Source organism: Gallinula chloropus (assembly GCF_964237585.1).
Source record: "Gallinula chloropus genome assembly, chromosome: 4".
In the NCBI taxonomy this organism is placed as follows: Eukaryota; Metazoa; Chordata; class Aves; order Gruiformes; family Rallidae; genus Gallinula; species Gallinula chloropus.
Window position 1 is genome coordinate 16,606,843 of NC_140088.1, and position 23,927 is coordinate 16,630,769.

Sequence of the window (23,927 nt, forward strand, 5' to 3'; positions counted from 1 at the left end):
TGTGAGAAACTTTGCAGACATCAAGGTCAGTGAAGAAGGAGGAAGAGGAGGTGCTGCAGGTGCCAGAAGAGAGATTCTGCTGCAGCCCGTGGAGAAGACCATGGTGGAGCAGGTTGTCCCCCTACTGCCTATGGAAGATAACAGGGAGTAGAGATCCCACCTGCAGCCCATGGAGGACCAATCCCAAACTCAAACAGGTGGGGATTCATGAAGGATGCTATGACCCGGTGGGAAGCCCATGTTGGAGCAAGCTCCTGGCAGGATGTGCAGCCTGTGGAGAGAGGGGCCCATTTCAGGTTTGCTAGCGAGAATTGTGACCCCATGGGGGACCATGCTGGAGCATTCTGTTCCTGAAGGTCTGCACCCCATGGAAGGGACCCGCACTGGAGCAGGTAAGGGAGAGCTTGAAGCCCTGTGGGAAAGGACTCACATTGGAGAAGTTCATGGAGCACTGTCTCTTGTGGGTGGGACCCCACACTGGAGCAGGGGAAGAGTGTGAAGAATGTCCTCCTCTCCCACCCCCGCTAGGAAGGAAAACAACTTGTGAGGAACTGACCGAAGCCACCATTCCCCTTCTCCTCTGTACCACCTGGGAAGAGGGGGGAGGAAGGGAGAGAAATCATAAATACAGCTCAGCCCAGCAAGAAGGAAGGGCTGGGGGAAGTGTTTTAAGATTTGATTTTCTTTCTCGCTATTTTACTCTGTTTTTATTATGGACTTTCTTGGGGAAGGGTGTGTGTGTGGGTGGTAGTAAACGAGTTGCATTTTATTCCACATTGAGTCTGTTTTGCCTGTGAGATTCATTGTGGAATGATCTCTCCCTGTCCTTATCTCGACTCCTAAGCCTCTCAATATGTATTTTCTCCCCTGTCCAACTGAGGAGTGGTAGAGCGGCTTTGGTGGGCATCTGGCCTCCAGTCAGGGTTAAACCACCACATCTTGTAATAATGCTCAGATCTTGGGAAGACTTCCCCAGATAGAACAAACATTAATCTCTGCTGCTTTTCCACTTCCTGATGCCTTAATACATTTTATATGCATTACATCATGGAGTTATTCCGAAACAATAATAAATGTGGTATGTCTCCTTTCTGGTCTCACTTTACTCTTTATCAAGGTTTCTTTATATGTTTGAAAATTGCTGTAAGAAGCTCCTGTCCCCTTAATAAGATATTGCAATGAAAAAAAGTTATAAGCCAGTAGGATTGAATGCAACGATAAAACCAGTAACAGTTTAGTAATGGCTATAAAAGAAATGTAAGTAAATGTGGAAGCACAAGTAGTGCCTGTAAGATCTGAATTATTTTTTTTTCCCAGGATGGATTCAGTCTGTACGTGGCCTTGAGTTGTTAAAAACACAATGCCACAATTTCAGGTGTTGGTTCTTGAACAGGGAATTAGCAAACTGACCGCTGTTTGACATTGGCTGGTAGTTAAGAAGGCAGATGCTCTGGAGAAGCAGATCAGCTCAAATCTGCCATTCCTAGTATTTGTCAGAATTGGATCCAGGATTCGTGTCTGTGAGGAGTTGTTCTCCTCCAAGAATCCCTATTCTCCACAGGGTATGAGCAGCCCTGATGCAAGCTGATCCTGAGTTAATCTTTGGTTCGGTGTATGAGAGTGATAATACGTACCTAACATTACAAAGTCAGATGAGAAGATGGGAGGAATTGCTTTCCATTGACAGCTGAGCTATTAGTGTTGAACCTCAGCAGCTCCCTAATGCAGACAGATCACAGCATTAGCTAGTGTTTTCATTTCTGTAAAGCCCAGTGTCAGAAGAATTTGAAGTGCTGTACACGGCGTTGCCTGGGTGTACCAGCTCCGTGCATCTTTAGCATGTCCTATGCATGAGTAAACAAGATTTTACATGAATGACTGGGGAGTCTGGGACTAGAGTCCCCAATGTCAAATCTTTATTCCCCATGAAACCCATGTGCCCTCCTCAGCATGCAACATTGAGAGCTTAGGCATCACTGCCTCAAAGCCTTGCCGTTCAACAGGCACAGTTGTTTTTAAGCTCTGCAGCCTCGGTGCAGGGGCTGCTGGGGCCTCCCTCCCTGCAGCTCAATTGTGCTGGTTTTGGTTTTATCATATTATTCTCTCCTTCCTTACACTTCCTTACTGTTGCAGTGGCTGCTACTGACTGATATTTGGCTTACACATCTGCTCTCTCGTGTTGCAGGTGCACTTCTGTACATTATGATGCAGACTTGCCAGCTACCAGCCTCATCATCACCTTCCACAATGAGGCACGCTCCACCCTGCTCCGCACAGTGAAGAGGTGAGTTCAGCAAGGGGTGCTGGGCCCAAACAATGGTGCCTGGAAGGGTGGTGATGGAGGGTTAGGCATTTTCCAGCAGTTAAAGGTGCAGGGTGGCTGTAGTCCCCCAAGTGCTTGTGATCTGCCCTTGAGCTAGCTCAGTAGGACAGGTCAGGCACTTTGATTGGCAGTGTGGGCGTATCTTCGAAGATAAAATACATCTGCAGTTAGCTGCTATATAGACCTTGTGGGGGGGATCATTAGCAGCAGGAAAAGGGTTTCAGGGTCTGCATCTGCAGGTGGGAACCTTGCTGGTTTGGAAGAGTGAGGGGGGACCAAAGGGCATGCTGTGGGTTTCTAGATGCAGCTGAGCGAAGGGCTATGGGAGGGACTGTGTTTCATAAATAGGAATCAGAAGCCAGCTCTGTGAGGGCAGAGGACACAGCTTGCAAGCCTTTCAAGGAGAAGGTGATGAAGTCTTGTGGAGACTGAACCTGTATAGGTCTGAGCAGGTGCTCAGAGTCACTTGCTGGTAAACAGTTGCTGAACCCAGTGGCCCACCAGCTCCTTCCTGGGCCTTTGTGCACAGACCCTGATGAACCTTCAGGACAGTTGTCTTGAACCAGTGTCTCCTCATATCTGAGTATCACCAGCAGTGGCCAAATCTAACCAGGTAAATAGGTGGCATAGGGCCTGTCAGCATCCTCCAGTAAATGGGAGCATAGCACAAAGCAATGTTCCAGCTGCTCCCTCCTTTCCCCATCGCCCCTGCAGAAACCAGGAAGGCTCTTCTCTTTATACGTTTTTTACACAAAAAATGCCCTCTGCTCTCTCTAAGTTACCAAGCTGTTTCACAAAGGGCCTCTGAAGCCTGTAGGCAGGTCCAGGAACAACTTGTAGAGGCTGAAGGAAGAGTGAATTGTATGGATAGAAGGTTGAACTGATGGTATCACTAACAGGAATGCATTATTCATCATCATCACCACCGCTTCTTCCCCGTCAGATCTGCTGGGCTTAGAGAAATGTGCTTTGTGAATAAATAACAAGCTCTTTAAAGTTGGCCTCGTGGCTAGGAGGCTGGATTTCTTTCTGCCAGGTTTGGTGCCACTGTGTTTCCAGAGACTTGTATGTATTGCATTAACACATTTTGCATTTTTACCGCTATCGTTTCCTTTTCATTTGAACCATAAAATGAGTTCTACAGAATCACTGCTCAGAAAATAAGCAGAATTGCTCAGAATCACAGTGCTGCTAGGGCAACAGCAGGAGATTTCCCCTGATTACATCATAGGTCAGACAGTCAATGGTTGGGTGCTCAGAAACCATGGTAGTATGATCCTTAAGAAAATCTCAGGGCAGCCAATGAAATAGCCAGATGGCATGATAGTTAAAATGAAGAGTAGTTGAGATTCGAAGCAATGGTAATGCATAGAGGGAGAAATTGATATCCAGAGCCTATGGAGGTGAAGTGTACTAATGAGCAGATGAGTGTTGCTAGTGCATTAACAGGCCAGGCCTGCTCAAGGCAAGGTCAGCTAGAGTAGGTTGTTCAGGGCTGTGTACGGTCAGTTTATAGTATCTCCAAGGACAGAGATTCTGCAACTTCTCTGAGTATTCTCTTCTTAAAGCTAAACAACTTCAGTTCTTTCAACCTCAAATGTCTGATACGCTTGGCCCTTAATTACCTTAGTTGTGTTTCACTGACCTGCTTCAGCATGTACCTCTTTTTCTTGTCCTGGGAAGCCCAGAGCTGGACACAGCACTCAAGATAGGGTATTGCCAGTCTCTCAGATGTGGTCTTCTGCAACCCAGAGCCCCCAGCAAAGACCTTGAAATACAGATGACCCATACTAGTCCCTGCAATCCTGCTGCTACTGGAGGAGTGCTATTGTAAGGCACGGGCTGAATTCTGCTGTGAATGGTGGGGTGGATGGCATTTCCTCCCAGACCTCTGGATACATCTGGAGTCTTCATTGCCAGATGGTTTACAGCCAGCGCATATGATTGATTTATTCCTTGTTTATGTCAAATGTCAGAAGTATCCATGATTTATCCCTGTCTGATGAAGGAACCCGCAGGCCAAATTCTTCTTGGGCTTTACAGTGTTTGCAGTGTCACACAGCCAAGTATTGACCAGTAGCTTTATCTTTGAGGCCAGGGAGGTTTGACAGCTGTACACAGGGGTGAAGGCTGAGGTCGTGACTTCAGTGTTAGAAGAGGTGCAGGGCTGAGTCCCACTTGCAGGTTGACACTGGTATTATCAAGGGAATTGAAGATTTCACAGTGCTCTTCAAGGCCTCTTTGGCAACCCAAGAGTCCTGTCTTTCAGCGAACCATATCTGAATGTGCAGGCTGAGTTACTGCTGCGAGTGTAATTGTCACTCAGTTTGCATACACACCCAGTGCACCAAATGCTGTGGTAGCTATTACTGTGCAGCATTTTGGGATCAATCAGAGAGACAGGACTGTTCTGTTTGGTTTGTGACCTGGCTGTTAGTGTGCAGAGAACCACAGTGATATTAAGCAACAGGAGGCATAAAATTGTGCTGCCTGTTTACCTGCTGACTAGCCAGGCTTGCAGGCTGGCATTATTTCTCAATCTAGAAGAGCTCTCTTAAGTCAGGTAGAGCACAATTATTTAGGTAATTAGAATTAACCATTTGAGATGCACCTGGTGAAAGTTAAATATGATTTGACTGTTATTATGGGCCTTTTCCCAACTTGAGTTATCATAATTACACCATGGGGATGCTGTAAGCTAAGTGGGGGTGGAAGAGGACAACTGATAGAAATAAGCAGCACGAAGAGCAAGATTTTCTATGGCTAAAAAAATTTAGAAGACCATTCTTTAGAGGTGAGTAGAATGTGTACCACCAGTTGAAGTTTTCATACCTGAGATCTTTGCAAACCTGGCTGGTGAGTGCCTGAATTTGGGCACTGTAAAATTTTGGGAAATTCTAGGAAGAAATATATGAAAAGGACACTGGCATTGAACAAAGCTTAAATTGAAACTAGAGGGTGCCTAAGTGTGCTCCCCTGAACCAGATACCGTCTTACTGTGTTGTTCTCACAGCTGTGCAGAGTAATTCAGCTGGGTGGCAATGCTGGTGCTGAAAGGTCTTGAGAAATGACCCAGGGATGAGACTCCTGCATTATGGTTTATTTCAAGGTGATCGAATGTGCAGCTGTAGGGACCAGATCCTGCTCTCCAGACCTGTCTTGCTAACCATTCCTGCATGTGTGCACACATGGTCTTGTACAAGCTAACCAGGTAGCTTGGCAGCTCAGTAGTTACCAGGCTCTCCCTGCTGCCCCTGGGATCTCTGTTGCTGGTGGGTCGATGCAATGGGAGTGATGTGCTGTTGGGGCCGCTTGAGGATGGGAGAAATGTTTGTGTATGAGGGAGAGGGGAAAATAGATTAGTGACTGTGGGGAGGAATAACTTCTTCCCTCCAGCACGCTGACGCTTGTCCCTTCTGGTCCGCAGAGGCAGCGTGGGCCTGCCTGCTGCTGTGGGCTCCGGCCATTTTCCTCCTCTGCCCTAGGTAAAGGCAACTGGAAGCTGGACCTGCTGCCCAGCCTGCAAGCTGCCAGGGGAGCCAGGCCAGTGCACCAATAGGCCATGCTGCCCCAAATGCTTATGGGGTCCTATGCAGGACAAATTTTGTTCATTTGTTTTGAGTATAGAGGGAGGAAATTGGTTAAAAATACCCAGCAAGAGACTAAGAGGGTAAGTGGGGAAAAAAATGGGAAATGGACTATCCTCCAGAACCTGTGAACGTGCCGAATGTTCAAATGGCTTGCTGCTGGCATCCTTGGTCCTGCAGGAGATGTGTGTCAGTCAGGAGTTGCTTGCCTGTGTGATTATCTCTTCCTCAGCAAGATACAGCTGTCCCTCTCAAATCAGTTAACCAGCTTGGCATCCTGCTCTCCCTCAGAAATAGCTGTCACTCAAAAGGCATTTTGTGTAATTGATGTCTATGCCTGATCAGTCACTAAGCAATACCATCACTTCTGCTGCAGTGACCGTTCTTGCAGAAGGGAAAATCAAGAGTTTTGTTGTGTGATCCCTTTCTTTCTCTTTATTTCTGGTTTCAGTCATTATTGTGGGTACAGTTTGCCTCGGATGCAAGTGTGAAAGTGAATAGTTGGTCTTTAAGGCAATGGACTCAAACAGCTGCCAGTGGTTTGGTGCCTATGCAGAGTGCCTGTATAAGTTCTGATAAAAAGGATGCTCTTGTGATGCTTGAACATTGGGTGTAGTAATCTATATCAAATTGTCATTGTCATGACAATGACAATATTTAAATAATGGCAAAAGGGGGAGATTATTTTAAAGCTAAGGAAAAAACCCCTGAGATTCTCCTCTGCCAGCATCCAAAATAAAAAGAGATTATCTGTGAGCTGATGAGGGATGGACAGAGAAGCTCATTGGCAGTCCTGATGTGGTGACATGTGACAGTAAGGACACTGATACTGGAAGAAGGAAAAGACAAAGGAGGGAGGGAATCTGTGAGTTGAGGGGAACACAGGCTGTGTTTCTGCTGTAAAAGGCAATTGTCATTTGGATTTTGGAATCCTAATAATATATTTTGTGCCTCAAAAGTAGTCAAGTATTGTGCCAGTCTCTGCACCTAACTGGAGGCAAATACTAGGATTACTGTATTCCTTGTTAAAAAGACAGACAAGACAACGAAGATTAAGTACCTTTTCCAAGGATCCACAACAAATTATTGCAGGGCTGAGAGCAGAACTGGACATTGAACAATGAGCTGTGAACTCCTCAAGGTGTGCTTCCTCTCTACTGGGGAATCAGTGGACAGGTGAGGATGAGGGACCTAGGAGTTTGCTTCCCCCCCCCCCCCCCCCAGTTATGTTGAATTGGAAGACCTGAAATGTATAGAGAAAATGTGAGCATTGCTAGCAGTCAGGCTACTGGGAAAGGGGGCAGAATACCATTGGAATACCATTTTACAGCTGTTACACTGCAGGATGCAGCCTGTCTGGATTGCTTATGTTTTGCATTGAGTTCACACAGGCAAGAATTTCTGTGCAGGGCAACCTTGTCTGTAAAATATGCAGATAATGGTTATGCTGGGAGAAGTTGCACTTATAAATACAAAGAGAAACATCCCCCACCTCCCACCCCACCATGCTAGAGGATCCAGAGACGTATGAGCCAAGAAAAGTAAATGAGATTCAGCTTTAAAAAATGCAAGCTCAGTCATCTAGGGACATATAAGCTCAAAATACAAATACTCTCAGGGACATATGAAGCAGCATAAATCTGAAATAGAGTAGGACGTGGTACTGAGCAGCAGAGCAGTCAGTTTTTTGCTGTGTGAGATAGAAGAAAACGATCCCAAATTGAGGAAACTTTATCTCTGTATGCAAAGCCATCAGTGATGCTACTTAGCAAGATGGTAATTTATTTCTCTACAGGCTCCATTCCTGGGAGTACGGGATTACTTTTCTTGTCTGTTTATCATATAAAGCAAAACCGAACCAAACAAACCAACCAACCAAACAAAAAAACCCCCAAACAAACCCAACCCTCCCTCCCCCCAAAATAGCCAACAATCTTTCTGCAGATTTGCTGAAAATCAGAAGAGCAAGGTCCACACAAATGAAACACGTGGTTGAACCAAGAGGACAGTGTTTACCTCCTCCTTTATACAGGTTGCTAGAACTGAGATGACAGTGTTTACCTCTTTTTTTTATATTAATGTTTTCATAGATATGTGCATCACTGGGGTGACTAAATGCCACTGAGCAATCTCATTGAAGGGAGTGAGGATCTGCCTGTGCCATAAAGGCATTGGAGAAGGAGGATTGAAAGGGAAGTGTCTGTGTTGTTGTAGTAGAGTCAGGGGTGACACTTTAAGAAGGTAATAGAAAATTAGTTCACATATCTTAAACAAAATAGAGGAACAAAGAGGTCAGAATCAGACAACTCTGACACAAGGGTACCAGAGTGCATCATCCTCTGAGGAGGGCAGATTTTTTTCCCTCTCCCTGTGTGTGAAAGGGCCTGTCCCTGTGTTCAAACCCATTGTAGTCCCAAGGTATTGTGGGGTATGTTGTGACCAGCCTGAGGAAAGTGGGATGCTCTCAACCAGTTTGAAAGAAAGATAAGTAACTAGCAAAAAAAAAAAAAGAAGAGTCCAGAACATTGCCAAAGAAAATGTCCTTCCTCCCAAAGAAAGGAAAGGGGTGAGAAGGCCCCAGCAGGTCTTATTTGTGGCATTGAGACAGAGCTCCTTGCTGGGGAGAGTAGCAGCTCTCCACTCCCCAGCAGTAATGAGCTTTGCCCAGAGCCAGGCAGATGGGAACTCCTGGCTCCTTCTGGACAGGTGGAGCTTTTCTCTTTGCCTCTCTGTTTAGAGGCAGAGAGCATTTTGCAGCATCCTTTGCTAGCTGCCTCCAGGCAGGTCCTGCAGTCAGCTTCCTGGCTGTGGGTGCTCGTAACATCTGTCTTGGATGCCAAAGCTCTCTGGGATATTCCTGCTTGCAGTTTGTCTCCTGTCAATGAACCCTGGTACAAGGGCAAAGTTGCCTCTTCCACACTACTGAATTTTGGTATTCCTGCTGTAATGCACAGCGTAGCAGATTTGTATCAGTCCTACCATTGTTATTATGGCATCTGACAAAGATTGTCTCTTTTCTCCCTGGATCCTTGCAGCGTCCTGAACCGCACCCCTTCCAGCCTCATCCAGGAGATCATTTTGGTAGATGACTTCAGCTCAGATCGTAAGTATGGACCTATTTCCCTTGCACTTGTTTCTTTCCTTCTGTTTTCCCTCTTTTTGTTTGCTTTGTTCAGCCCAGTTCCCTCACAGAGACTCCCTGTTGTCTCTATGCAAGATGAAAAGGGAGGAAGTTTTTCTGTGTTCAGTTTATGTCTGTGCATGGCAGAGGTCAGAACTTCCTCCTCTTTTTCTCTTTCCATTGGCTCTTCCCTTTCTGTCAGCTTGGCAGTTTTGGCCAGGTTGACAGAGCTCTCTGTTGAGTTCCATTATCCACCGTTTTGTGAGCAGAGGTAGGTATGTAGCAATGGTGTACATGAGCAGAGAGGGTGATTACAAACCAAGAGAGAGCAAGAGGATGCAATGGAACCTAGAGAAAATTCCTCCCTGGGTTCCTGCAGGCAGACTGGGGTGAGACTATCTGCCTGCCTTGGGGTGTGTGGGATCCCAGGTGTCCCTGTGGGAAGCCATGGAAGGGCTATTGCTTTGGGCAGTGCCATAGCTTCTCCTTCAGCTTGGCATAGGGATGGAGTGTCTTCTGCATGAGTATATGGACTCTTTCCATCTACACAGTTGCTCTTGCTCCTGGTTGTTGTGTAGTGTGAGGTGGTGGGGACAGACGACTTCTTGCTTCTCCCGTGATGTGCACTAGATTCAAGAACAGTCTAGTTGTGTGCCACTTATAATAATCGATAATTACTCCTTCAGAACACTTTACAGATAGCTGAGAATACCCACCTTGGCCTGCTGAGGTAAGGAAGCATTGCTCTTTCATTTTGCAGATAAATACTTACATAGCTTTGGTGAAAGAAAAAATAATTTAAAGGTGGATGCTGAGATTAGGGATTTAACTTTGTGAGAGCTTTGCAGTGTGATTTGGATAAGGACTGAGATGTGCCCAGCTGTTGGAGTTGGGTGTTTCTGAGCACTTCCAACAAACAGTCCTACATGTCCCCTATTTGGCATGTAGACATTTAATTCTCAGTGGCCAAAGTGTATGAGGTCAACAGTGATGGATCTCTGGGACCTGTACAGCACAGGGCTCAGCCAGAAATTCCCATTTAGGCTCCTAGGTAAATGGAAAGATTTAAAAAAAGCCGTATCCTCTGACAGCTCTCATTTTTCTTACTGGCAGCTGGATATTTGTGGATACAGCTACTCCCCTGAGGCACCTGCATGGAGACACTTTAGTGCATGTTTGAGGTCTGACACTTTGCTTTAATATCCACCTCATTATCTCCAAAGATGCAGAGAGTTTGTAAGCTCTGGGAAGTAGTTACAGTCAGAGTGATCTGCTCCACTCCTGGAGAGTGAATGACTTGATAAGGATTCTCATACTTACCTGAAGTTGTGACTTGACCAAGATGAGTGTTGTTTTGTAGCTGATGTCCAGCAAAAAATCTTTGCACTCTTTAACTAAGAGTACCTGCCACTCCACTTGGATGGTGCAGCAGTAGCTGCCAAAGTGCCCACAAAAGAGTGGTATTTCAGGACACGTGTGTCCTTGAAAATAGAAATGCTCCTACAGGAACATGCCAAGAAACACACGTTTGCATTCTCCCTGGAGCACTCAGTCAGTGGTGGGATGACAGAGGGAAAGGGGAGGTGTGAGATGTGGAAAGAAATGAGCAATAAACATGGAAATTGGTGTGGACTTTGTGGAGTAAGGGAAAAAAGTGAGTTAGAAATGGTTATTCCTGTGACCTCTGCTAGGGCAGGTGTAGAGAGAGGATATTAGAGAACTAAAGATGCAGCGCTCATTGGTACAGCTGGACTGGAGCCGATAGCTGTTCCTCTTTGTCATCTTTCTTGGACTGTGTAAATCAGGGAGGGCATGAGCTTCTGGCAAGCTGCCAGCGAGGCCTTTGGTTAGGCATCCATGTGTTAATGTAACGGTGTCTCCAGGGAAGCGGGTGACATCTCTGTAGCCTTTATCAAATAAAACCAAGCAACAAGCGCACCAAGAACAAATGGTAGGAAGTGCCCAGATGAGCTGCTGAAGGCAAATAGAGCCTATGAGATCTCTTTATATGACAGGACTCTCTTTTACTTGGCACTTTTGGTGATTTGCAGCCCTGGGTCCCCGTGGTCCCTCCATTCTGTCTGTGCTCAGTGCCAAATTGCCAGCGCATGTCCCACTGTTCTTGTGAAACACTGAGCATGGGAGGGCAAAGACCTGGCTGCTCAGAGCATCAGGAAACACAGGCTCAGCTGTCTGAGGAGGACAGCAAGCAAGCAGTAGTACTCTTCTGTGTACTCTTTAGATGACAGGATTAACGCCATCAGGCTGATTAATCACAGAATCACAGACTGGTTTGGCTTGGAAGGGATCTTACCGACCATCTAGTTCCAAACCCCTGCTCTGGGCAGGGACACCCTCCAGTAGCCCAGGTTGTCCAAAGCCCCATCCAACCTGACCTTGAACACCTCCAGGGAGGGGGTATCTATCACCTCTGTGCAACCTGTTCCAGTCTCTCACCACCCTCACAGCAAAGAGCTTCTTCCTAATATCTAATCTAAATCTCCCCTTTTTTAGTTTAAAGCCATTACACCCTGTCCTATCACTACACTCCCTTATAAACGTGATAAGTGAAAGCAGAGTTTCCTCGCCCGTGGAGAAGCAGGAGAACAGTTAATTGGAGCTCTCTGATGAAGCCAAATAATTCATGCATGTGTGCCAAATGTTTTTTTTTTTGCCTTCCCTAAGCTGAGGACTGCCAGCTCCTTACCAAGATCCCCAAGGTCAAGTGTCTACGAAACACCCGTCGAGAAGGTGAGTGTGCAAAGCTCTGTAGGTACAAAGAGTTTTCAGATTTTCCTACAAGGCCCTGTTTGCTTGCCAGCTGACTACATGTTGTTTCTTATGGTTACAGTTTGGGTTTTTCAGTATGAGTTTGGTGTCCTAGTTTGGAGTCTTTGTAGAGGGACAACCTGGCTTATCAACTCTCTGGCTTCAGGGCTCTCATTTTGTACTTTAAATGATGAGAGCCAGAGGCCCTGGCTAGAGCAACGACTGCAGTTTAAGATCTTTACCTATATAGATGCAGATGGAAGTCTTACCCTTTTTAAACTGAGAGTGCAAGATAACAGGCCATCTTGGAGATGTGGGAAAGGGAAACAATCATGTATCTATCATAAATAGATACAATTAAGGAAAGTTATTTCTTGTATATCTCCTATGTGCATAAATGGTAATGCTGACTTTCCCAGCTGCTCTTCAGTTTGACTCACATGTGCTGGCTTATTTCTAAACCTGTCAGTGCACAGCAGGCCTGGAGTGAGGACCTGGAAGGAGATACAGGAGTCACTGCTCGGTTCTTAAAGGGCATCCCAGGTAGTGGGATGATCTGTAAGAAAGTATAGAAACATCTGGGAGTCAGATTGACACCTCTGACTGCAGGGCAGAATAAAGGAAAAGTGGAAATAAACCAGATAAGCAATAAGAAAGGCAACAGCAGAGAGGAGAGCTTTGTCCCATGAAAATGGTGAGAGAGGCACTGGGGTGCTCTGGGAGAGACACTGAGCAGGTAGCAGCACGGTACCTGTGGGGAGAGCTGGAAGTGCAGGATGATGTCATCAGGGCAAGAACCAGAAGAAAGCCCAATGGTGTGGACAGAAGTGACAGGTGAGGTCATTCTGTGTCTGCTGGGAGGGCTCAGCTGGCAATGTGTCCCCCCAGGGGATGCCCTACAAAAGCTGCTGTCTGCTTCTGAGGGAGGTGTGGTACAGGAGAACCACCTGCTCTTCTCCTGTGATGGCCTTGCCAAGTATTTTGTGTTCTGAAGGAGGCTCAGCTGTTCCCTTTTCTAATGTTCCTGATTGCCTGCTGTGCTTTTCCCATTGTAGGGCTGATTCGCTCTCGGGTGCGAGGAGCAGAAGTGGCTGCCGCTGACATCCTCACCTTCTTGGACAGTCACTGTGAAGTCAACAGCGAGTGGCTGCAGCCAATGCTTCAGAGAGTGAAAGAGGTGAGCACTGTCTCAAGGCTGAGAGAGCTGGAGAAGAGGAGCCTCAGGGGAGACCTTATAGTGGCCTTCTAGTACCTGAAAGGGGCCTACAAGGAGGTGGGGAAGGGACTTTTTAGAAGAGCATGCAGTGATAGGACAAGGGGGAATGATTCTAAACTGGAAGGGGGTAGATTTAGATTGGATATTAGGAAGAAATTCCTCACTACAAGGGTGGTGAGACACTGGAGCAGGTTGCATAGAGAGGTGGTGGCTGCCCCCTTCCTGGCAGTGTTCAAGGCCAGGTTGGATGGGATCTTGAGGAGCTTGGTTTAGTGAGAGGTGTCCCTGCCCATGGCAGGGGAGTTGGGCCTTGTTGATCTTTAAGGTCCCTTCCAACACAAGCCATTTTATGATTCTATCTTCCTCTGGAATGGATGGGGCTGACCTGTCCTGTGCTGGTGGATCCTCTGCCCTCACATGACATCAGCAGTGCCAGTGAGGACAGCATTCCCAGGTGCTCCTCAGGCAGGCTGTCACAGAGCTGAGCTAGATGGGCAAGAGATCCCCAACTGGCTTTTACAGTCTTCTGCTGATGTGGCAGGGCAGGAGGTGCTCAGTGATGGGAGGCAATGATGAACACTTGAACCACTAACTTATGCCTTCCTAGCCCTGTCCACCTGTACATAGAATAATATGGCAGCACACACTGTGCAGCTTTTCCATGGCTGCCATCTCCCTTCTTGCTGCTGGGTCTTCCCCTCTGCCTAGTCACTGCCAAAACTTTTCTTTCAGTTCCTGCTGAGCTGCCAGCACACACCACCTGCATGCAGGCAGCTTCCTAGCATAGGGGAGGGGTCTGTGAGTGCAGGGATGTCTCTTCACTGGTTCACTTGGGAAAGGATTGACATGACTCTGGAAGAGTGAAAGTTAGACAGGAATATCAGCAGCTGACACCCTGACTGCACTGTAGGGCTGGAGGGGGATACAGATGGCTCTGCAAACTGGGGAGAGGTGATGGGAGAAGTTACAGTCTTGCTGGCAAGTGGCAGGGATTGATCCCCTCCTCTGAAGAGAGAATATCATGTGGAAATGGGCCCTGGGAGAAGGGATGGAGGCTCTAATGCCGCCTTATATTCATGTCTGCTTGGCTTAATATGAAGGAGCAGAAGGTGAAACTTCAGGATTAATGACTTAGAAGCTTCTGCTTTTTATTCCTGCTCAATAAATCCTCTATCTTGGAAGCCCATAAATGTTTACTTTACTACTGCTCTTTTAAGTCAAGCTGCAGCAGCAGCATAGGGGTTCCTAAGCAGAAAGGACCTCACTAGTTTCTTCAGGGAAGGATCTAAGTTGCAAAAGCTTGGGTGCTGGCTCCACTATTAATTTACTGAGCAGATTTCAAGTCAGCCTATTTCTGAACTACCTCCTGCATTTCTGATGTACATCATAGTTAAGATTTCAGTCCTGCTCTGCCCAGTCTGAGCATTGGTTGGGGTAGTGGCTGGAGCACCAGACTGCCTGGTAGGTGCTGGGGGAGCTCAAGCTGGGCAGATATACTCTCACTGTGCAGCTGTTGCAGCACAGAGAGGAATAAACATGAATGATAGCTCTCACCTAGGATGTGCCATCCTGGCCAAGTGTGGCCAACAGCAGGAGAAGCTATTGCAAGGCCTAAAATGAAGGTTTGATAGGAAAGGCATGGAGGCTGGCAGCTGTCCAGTAACAATATGCTGTTTCTGGCATTGCCAGCTCTCTGTTTCTTCATATATTTCAGTTATCACAAGACTGTCAATGCCTTGTCTTGTGATGTTGAAAAATTATAATCTCAACTTCTACTTAATACAAGAATTTCAAAAGAAAACTATAAGTGTCTGTGCTGCTTAACGCCATTAAAATACCCCCAATATCTTAATATTCTGTTATGTTTTTTCCAGTTTGCACTGTGATTCTTAAGTGTGGGGTCTTCATAGTACTTGCTAGAATGATAATGTATTAGTGAGTTGGGCTGAGCAGAAGATTGGCTGCCAGTAGGTATCAAAAACAAGCACAAAACCTTTGAGATGGTGACTTGGGCAGGAAATATAAGGTTGTTCCTTCACAGCACTCCTGGGAGTTGGGGTCCCAGGCTCCATTCCCCACATCCATGGCACACAGCTGGCTAATACCCACTTTCTCCATGTTTTAATGTAGTGGCCACAGATCCCTTGCTCATCTGCCAAAACCATACTGGAGAGCCAGTCAAAGATTTACATGTACAGCTTTGTGTTTTCTGATCTCTGGCAGCTTTGCCAGGCATTCAAGAAAAGCCTGACTCTTCCCCCTCCCCCCCTCCCCTTCTCTCTCTTTCCCTCAGGATTATACCCGAGTGGTGAGTCCAATCATTGATGTTATCAGCCTGGATAATTTTGCCTACCTGGCAGCATCAGCAGATCTGAGGGGAGGTGGGTGTAATGAATGGCTTGTATAAGTTAGGTGTGAGGGATAGTGCATGAAAAATAACTGATGGTCTCTTCAGCTTTCTAAGAAAACAGAGTGATGACCTTTCCTGATGGGTTCTTTGTCCTCTTTTTCCTGTAACTTGCAAAGTCATATCTTCTACAGAGATAAATCAAAGCCCAACTAGTGTTTTCCTCTTGAGCTTGCCATCACTGTCACAACATTTTGCAATTTCAGGGCTTAGTTAATTGATTAAACAGCACCATGCCCTCCCTACACTACATGTACACTGGAATCCAACCAGCATTTCCAGTTGCTGCCCCTATCTGTCAGGCTATCTCATGGCATTTTCTGAAGAGCACTTTCACTTCTCTCCTGGCAGCTGAGCCCCCTTGCAGCTGTTCCTGTGGTCATCCACAGTGCCTGGTGCTCTTCTCCCTCTTCTGTGGCTGGGGATTGCTGCCTCACTACTTCCCTGACAAAGACTACTTGTTCCATACCTACCCTTAACAATGGTATAAAGTTAATGACTGTGTTGTGCTCAACTACCCACCACAGGCCAACTGCAAATAAATGATAGGCTAGAATGAGGTGATGGCTACAATGATGTGCAGACCTTTGTTCCCAGAATATGTCACATCCCACAAAGTCCTTTGATTAAAGACTCATAACTTTGGCAGACAGGGAAGTGTAAGACAGACTGGCCAAAATGCAATTACATCTCACACTAAAAACACTGTCCTGAATATATGGAGTGGAATGGAGCAGAGATCTGTAAGAAGTTGGTGACTTCTTAACTATATTAGGATAGACTCTTGCCATTTTGAATAGTTCATGAGGGGAGGTCAAGGAAGGAAAGTAGGCATAGCCTGTGACATAAAGGTGGACACTATCGCTTAAGCTACTAGAAAAACAGTAACAAAACCTACCTGACATGTTTTTTCTCCTTCTCAGGGTTTGACTGGAGCCTTCACTTTAAGTGGGAGCAGATTCCTATAGAGCAGAAGATGTCCAGAACAGACCCAACTCAGTCTATAAGGTAGCTGTCTCTGATGGACTATGTAAAGTCCTCTAAATGCCTTTACTAAGCCTTTACCTATGTAGGGCAGGGAGTACACAGGGACTGCCTGGCTGAGGGCAAAGTGCCAGAGTGTTTCCTCGATGACAAACTCTTTATATTATTTTCTGAACTCATTGAGGTCTATATCATAACTCTGAGAGTATTAATCCCTGAATATTGTTAGAATAGTAATTATATACTATCTGAGGCTTGCAGACACCTCTGCAAGCCACCTCTTCTTCTAGATGTTTGTTTTTCTGGTCTCACTCAGCACTCTGAATGCCTCAGAAGCCCCTTTAGGTAGTTTTAATTGCCTCCATCTTCCAGTTGAACAATTAAAGAATGAAGCAGCTAAACAGTCAGCCAGGAAGTGTAAAGCAGACCTAGGAACTGAATCTCACCTAGTAATTTGGGCACAGAGTTATCCTCCCTTCCTAAATATGCATGTCCTTAGACAAAACAGACTCTGCTGTCTAGAACAGATATTGCCAGCCTTGTTGCTGTGTACCTAGCTCTGAGGAATGTAGAATGTGACAAATTCTGATATAAAAAGTCACAGTGCTTGTCTGTGCAGGCAGACAGCTCTCTTTGTAACATAAAAGTGTTGTTCAGTTCCTCTGTGTAATTTTTGGGCCTCTCCTTTGTACTCCAGGAGCACCAGCTTGCTTAGCAGTGGAGCAGTACGTTCAGCAGTCTCTTGCACTGTGTCTACTTAGTGATCGCAGCCCTCAGACAGTGTCCCTGTCACTCCTTCACACTGAGCATTTGTGTAGACACAAAAGACACAGAGGTACTCATGTAGGGCTTGCAGGAACATCTAACAAAGTCTGGAGAAGGATCCAGGGAAGGGGAATCAGAAGCCTACTGCACGTTCACATCCCAGCTCTACTAATTTCCTCTTTTAAATGAGCTACAATTTGTCAGGCCTGGACAAATTGTCCCCCCTCTAAAATGAAGGCGGTTGCACTACATACACATGTAATTATTTTGTGGGGGCATTTGCTTTCTTTTCCAGAACCCCTGTCATAGCAGGAGGCATCTTTGTGATTGACAAGTCATGGTTTAACCACCTGGGAAAATATGATACTCAAATGGACATCTGGGGCGGAGAAAATTTTGGTAAGTTTAAGGTGGTTCAGGGGAATGACATACTTAACATGGAACCACTTCCCAGTCTTCATTGCCTACTTTGCTTTTGAGTGCTCTGATCTGCATGTTGTTGTAAGGCTAGGGCTATCTCTGCCATGCATATGCAGCATTATACAGGTGCTTCTACCGTAAAAAGAAGGAAAAGGACCTCCTGATATTTTAATTGTTGTTTGTTTTTGAAGAACATTCCTCCAATCCTCCTCTGTTGCCCCAGCTTTGAAGTTGACAGTCACTCATACACTTTCTTCTTATACCTGTTCCTCTTCCCCAGATAAATGAGTTGCTCTCCCAGCTTGATAGGTGAAGAGTGTTTTTCCTGATAAAACAAACCTCTTTGTAAGTGGGTACAAATAGATTCAGAATGCAAACATTTAGACTAGATCCTCACAAACATCTGAGGAATTCAGGGGCCCAGGGTAGTCTGTCCACTCAAGTGCCGTTATCTTATGGGGAATGGTGCTGAAACACATCTCCCTGTGCTTCATGTTCCAGGCACCTTTCTTTGCCCCATGTGAAGGGACGCTGCAATGTCACCAGGTGTTAGTGACAAAAGGAAGAAGAGTATTGAAAAGAGGTTCTCAGAGACTTCAAGTATTCAGGGCATTAATTTAGAAATTATGCAGGTGGAGCTGAAGAGATAAACACCTTACTCTGTTTTGCAGTCAACTTAAATAGACTTTTCTGCAGCTATTGCTGCCAAAAAATTTATTCTGTTTCCACATAAATGTCACAGATTTGCAAATAAATCCTTTTAAGAAGGATTTACACAGAGTTTTCTAGCACCTGGAGTACCAATTAGAAAGAAAGAGTTAGGAAAAGGAAACTTTTGTTTATGTGAACATAGCTGGTAGAGTTGCCTCTTTCTGAAATGCTCTGAAACCAGGAAATAATATTTTTGGTCAATAACAGAATATTGAGGTACTGTTGTTTTAAAACAAAGTACCTAATAATGAGTGCTTGTGGTCTCTGTTTTCTGTCTTGCTCCAGTTTTATGATATTCATAGTATTAAAAAGAGATATTAAATTGGGACTGCATTGGGATCTCAGCAGTACTAGTAGCATCAGCTAAGCACTGTAGGCAGAAATAACAGGCAGCCTTTACCCAAGCCTAAGACCCCTCTCTTTGTGTTCCTCAAACTCCTCTGCATAGCCAAACTCAGCTTCTTGCTGTCACTAGTCCTGTTCCAGATGCAGAGCCAGCCACTTGGCCATCCTGCCAGCCTCTGATCTGCAACTGTGTAAAAGCTGTAAACCCTAAAGATGGAGAAAGAATATTTCTTTAGGTCTTTGGTTGTCTGCTTCTGCCCACCTGGGACCCAGGGTTGTTGTTTAGTGTGTATGTCAGTAGCTTGATGCTAAGCAAAGTTCTCTGCCCTAAGTGGCAGTAAATTACCTGCACATAGAGCTGATCAAAACCTCCACAGAATTGCTTCATTTTCCTTCAAATTGCTCTTGTAAAGGCTGGCAGCAGCTAGGCCAGGCTGTGTGGGACCAGGCCAGGCATACAGGGCTTCCCAGTTTTGCCTTATCATGTGTTTTCCTTTTAAATTCGTTGTCTTCCATCACTTGTCTCTGCTCCTGCATCTCCACTCTTCACTTAAGAGGGCAAAGCTAAGTGCACTGTGCTCTGTTTAACAGGGCCTGTCCCTGGGTTGTGTTGCTGCACCACTGCTCTGATGATGGCAATGGGAAGGCAACACATCAAAACAAAACGGTCTACTTTTCTTTAATAAAGCCAACTTTTGCTCACCTCTTAAGCGTAATGTGCATGATAACAAATCAACCAGTGGCTTCTACATCAAGCCTGTTGCTGCTGCATGGCAAAGGGATAGAAACCAGCCTGTATTTGACAACAAAAAATATTACATTTCCTTGAAGTGTTCAGAGTGGTTAATTTAGCCTCTTAAAAAAAGTCTCCCTTGCTGAATTGAAAATCAGATTTTTATGATCAAGAAAAAATGTTGATAAATGTTCCAAAACACTGTTTTAACTACAAATTACAATTTTGAGTAGAAAGGAACTGTTTGAATAAGTTCACCATTTGCAGGTGAGGTGGGAGACTGGTTCTGACTAGTCTGGGTGGGTGAGATGGGCCATTCCCTGCCCATGAAGGCCATTTTCAATGGACTATTTATTTGAAAGGTTGTTTTTTTTTTCCTGTGAGGAAAGAGAATTTATGGGAAGGGCATTGAGCTGGACAAGCTCTATGCAAAGCACAGACACACAGAAATGTTCAGGCAGCAATTACTGTCTGGCTAAATACTCTTCCAGCTGGATGTGAGCTGGTGAATCCCTTTCTCCCCCACTGTGATGGGGAAAAGCCATAGTGACTAATTCATTTAAAGCACATACAGAATAGGTCACCTCCTGGAAAATACACAGTAAAAAGTTCTCCTATGCTTTCCATCTGAGGATGGATGAAAAGTCCTTAATAAGCTATGTTTGATCTCAATTTTCTCTCCTGTGCCCCAGATCTGCATTCTTTCACCCCTGCTTTAAAGAATTCTGCCATTTGCAGACCTGGACGTGCAGCCTGTCTGTGTGCCAAAGATATCAGTATGGCATGAGGAATCCTCTCTTGGGAAATGAGCACCACTCTAAGTTACATATGCTAGATTGATAGTTTTGTTTTTGTTATAGGTTGGAATGAGCCAGAACCTCTTTCCAGGAAAGCGAATGCCAGCTGGACACACCACCAGACAGAAACTTATGTCTTGGCCTTTTTTTTTTTTGTTTTTTAAACACCCTTCCTCTCTTCGAAGCTGAAACTCCCTGTTGAAAAGAGACTGAAAATAATAAGGTCTAGGAAGGAGTCAGGGAGAGGCAAGAACTAGTAAGAAATGCTACAAAAACCAGTTTAATAAAGTGGGTTTTTACTTAGAGGCTAGATTAAATACACCATTTCCTGCTCCCCTCCAAAATACACTGTTTAAACATTTCTGGGGGACTGGAGAGGAAAGCTATGGACAAAGCTGAAGGTTGGGAAGATGTTAGTGTGTGTACATGCTTTGAAACAGCCATTAGATCTGGATACATAATTTTATTTTCTAAACATCAGCGCCCCGTAATTTAGGCATTGCTGGAGGGAGATCCCAACTGAATGAAGTTTTTGAAGTAATCAGTCTATAGAGTCTGAAGCCCTTTTGGTAAGGACTCCAAAATACTGGGCTAATTTTCACTTGCCTCCTTCCTTCCTCTCTTCTCACTGCCACATGAGCCCTAAGTGGAAAACCCCTCTGGTGCAGCAGTGATTAAACTTGTGAAGATGGACCTGTAAGCTTGAGCGAGGTCACATCTCTCCTGTGATGCAAACAAGCACCTATACATCAAAGCTCCATGTTCTTCTAATTCTTTAACAAAATGTTGAATTTAGCTTCAGGACCAGCTGGATTTCTTCAAGTAGCAGGGTTCTTTCTATGTTTTAATGGGCATATTGTTAGACTGATTTCTGCTCTCAGTAGCTCCTCCAGCAGAGGCAACTGGTGACAAAGGGCAACAGTCATCCACCTGGGGTTTTCTTTTTTCATTTTTTTTTTAATTAACAGAGCCAAGCAGAACAACAAGATGTTGTAGGATAGATAACGTGGAGGCATGAGGGAGACAATTCTGCTCTAGACATTGATTTACTTCCTATGCCCTCATCTTGTTCTCTTCTTTCTGCTTGTCTCCTAAACTACCTTTCTTCCTCATATGATTTGCTTTACATGGTGAATTCTTATTTTGTTTATTTCCATCCATGTGCAGGGCTGAAGAGTTACAGAAGTCCAAAACAAACGGGTGTCGGGGTGGTCTCAGTATGTTGCCAAGAGCCACCCTGAAGGCCTGACAGCAACCACAAGGTTCTAGTCAAAAGGAAATGTGTCTCACTTGGGGGGCCAAAGACAGGAGTGAGACTCAAGGGTAGGCAGTCTGTGAGTCGCAAGGGTTGCCTCAGTTTTAGCAAAGGAAGGATGGTGTCTCCACTGTTACCATGGCACCGCTTTTCCTGGTTTTGCTGCTGCAGGCCACACGTCTAAAGCAGAGGGGCAAGGTTTTCAGGCACACTGCTTAAGTGGCCCTTCTTGGATATGCTGGCAGTCTGCCTGCAGCTGTATGACTCTTGGGGTGTCTTCCAGAGCTCTCTTTCCGAGTGTGGATGTGCGGTGGCAGCCTGGAGATCGTTCCCTGCAGCCGGGTGGGACACGTGTTCAGGAAGCGCCATCCCTATGACTTCCCTGAGGGCAATGCACTGACTTACATCAAGTAAGTGTTGGGTAGTTCGTGGTAGCAGCCCAGTCACCTTTAAGTTGGGGCATGTCTAGAGAAACCTGATGGCAGAGGAGAATAGCTTGTGGCTGAGCATCTGTTCTCAAGGGAAGAATGAGTTTCTGTTTTCTGTGAACAAAACCTGTTCCTTTCTCTGTTGCTTCTATTAGTGCATCTTGTTCTTCAGTCTGCAGTGGAGGGGGTGAGCAGTACCCCAGTGAGAAACCCTGTCCATTTGTGGATGTTGCCCTGTGACATGTGCTTGTACATCAGCAGTCATTAGTCATCTCTCAGCTGTTGGTTGTCTCTTAGCTGCTTTTGAGTACAGAAATCCTACTGAGCTGTATGTGCTTGGAGACAAGCCCTAAGGATGGCTTCCACAGCAGGACAGATGGGAAGAGAAAAAAGATGATGAAATTGCTTTGCAATGAGAGCAGTTAAGCGCTGGCACAGGGCCCCAGAGAGGTGTGAAATCTCCATCCTTGGAGACAAGACCCTGAACAATGCGACCTAACCTGAAGCTAGTTCTTTGGGCAGGAGGCTGAACCAGGTGATACCCAGAGGTGCTTTCTAAATTCAATTAATCTGTGGTAGTCTAATCTGGGGGTTGGGATACTGTAAATCAGGCTGATGATGACAGTCAGTTCAGTGTCTGCAGAGGGAATGTATGTGAAAAAATCATAGTAAACTATGGCTGTTCAAATTTTAACTTCTGAAGTGAAGCATCCTTGCAAGGCTTTGTAGATTTAACATGTTCAATTTACTTCCATCTGTGCTGCAACACATGTTTGGGACCATCCCTTGCTCTGTCTCAGCAGACAGGCCTGGGTCTGCCCACCCAGTGCCTGCTCTCTGTGAGGGCAGATTTTCCAGCAGCACTTAGCAAAGCAACTCCTTATCCCCATGCAGGAACACCAAGCGCACAGCAGAGGTGTGGATGGATGAGTACAAGCAGTACTACTATGAGGCTCGGCCATCTGCCATTGGGAAGTCCTTTGGAAGGTAAGCTGCCCCCAGACCTCAGTAGGAGGGCTTCTGGTCAACACCTCACTAGCAAGAAATAGGTTTTGAATCTTCTCTGGAGCTAGGTGTGGGAAACAAAGAGGGTTTGGATGGCTGGCTTGAGAGGGAGGTTTGCAGCTTGAGTATCTGGCTAGCAAGGTTTGCTTCTAAGTCACTCTATTTTTTGCTCAGTAACCCGTCATAGATCATTTGTTAGCAGAAGGCTGCAGGGGTCTGTAATGAAGTTAAAAGGCCAGACATTTTAAGTGGATAGATAAGAATATTTTCTAACACAGTTTGCAGCTGCTCTGGAAATGTGAGCTATGCTGTTACTAGGGTCCCTGCATGAACACAGAGTCCTGGGACAAACACTGCTAGCTGGTGTATGGGGTAGATAACTCCCCTCTTTCCTGATGAGTGAATGGGTAGTTTGCCTGGTTTGTGGGGCAGGAGAGAGCATGGCCAATGGTGAGACATCTCATTTAGAAGCACAAACTGGTTATAACTTGTCTCTAGCACCTGCTGAGCCCACTTCTCTGCAGAACTGTGCTTCTTACAGCACCATTGCTGAAGCTGTCTCCAGACCACACAGGATTTACTGTGAAGGGCTTAAGTGTTCTTTGTGACCCAGAAATCAGTGATGGACATCAAAACCTGGGATAAGACAGAAATGCTTTCATGATCCTACAGTAGTTTTTCTGCAGTCTATTATTTAACACTATAGGACCTTGGCCTTGCCATTGTTTTGAGCCAGAGGAAGTGCAAGAATTGCTCTCTGAAGGCAATTTCCTTTTCTGTTACCTGCCACTCTCTCCTCCTTTGCACCTCAAGTCACTCCTAGTGCTCTAAACTGAGCAACAACTAGGTGGGAGAATGAGTAACAGAGAAAAGTGACATAGTCTCCCTCAAGCTTTCTGGCTGATCTTCACTGTTCCCCTCCCTCCTGCTCACTACCTTATCTTCAACACCCTGCCATGTTTCCAGTGTTGCAGACCGAGTTGAGCAGCGGCGCAAACTGAACTGTAAATCCTTCCAGTGGTATCTGGAGAATGTCTACCCTGAGCTCAAGTGAGTCAGTT

General features: G+C 45.7%; 1 protein-coding gene across 1 annotated transcript in view; it reads left to right on the forward strand.

Moving 5' to 3' along the window:
• GALNT16 (polypeptide N-acetylgalactosaminyltransferase 16) overlaps positions 1–23,927 on the forward strand; it is a gene marked incomplete at both ends in the record, with an annotated part of 69,081 nt that overhangs the window by 36,121 nt on the left and 9,033 nt on the right. The window contains 10 exons of the mRNA XM_084262676.1: positions 2,186–2,284; positions 8,946–9,013; positions 11,717–11,782; positions 12,856–12,977; positions 15,310–15,397; positions 16,347–16,431; positions 17,468–17,571; positions 21,717–21,843; positions 22,756–22,848; positions 23,833–23,916. Of these exons, the coding sequence (XP_084118802.1) occupies positions 2,186–2,284; positions 8,946–9,013; positions 11,717–11,782; positions 12,856–12,977; positions 15,310–15,397; positions 16,347–16,431; positions 17,468–17,571; positions 21,717–21,843; positions 22,756–22,848; positions 23,833–23,916 (936 nt within the window). The remainder of the gene's footprint in view (positions 1–2,185; positions 2,285–8,945; positions 9,014–11,716; positions 11,783–12,855; positions 12,978–15,309; positions 15,398–16,346; positions 16,432–17,467; positions 17,572–21,716; positions 21,844–22,755; positions 22,849–23,832; positions 23,917–23,927) is intronic.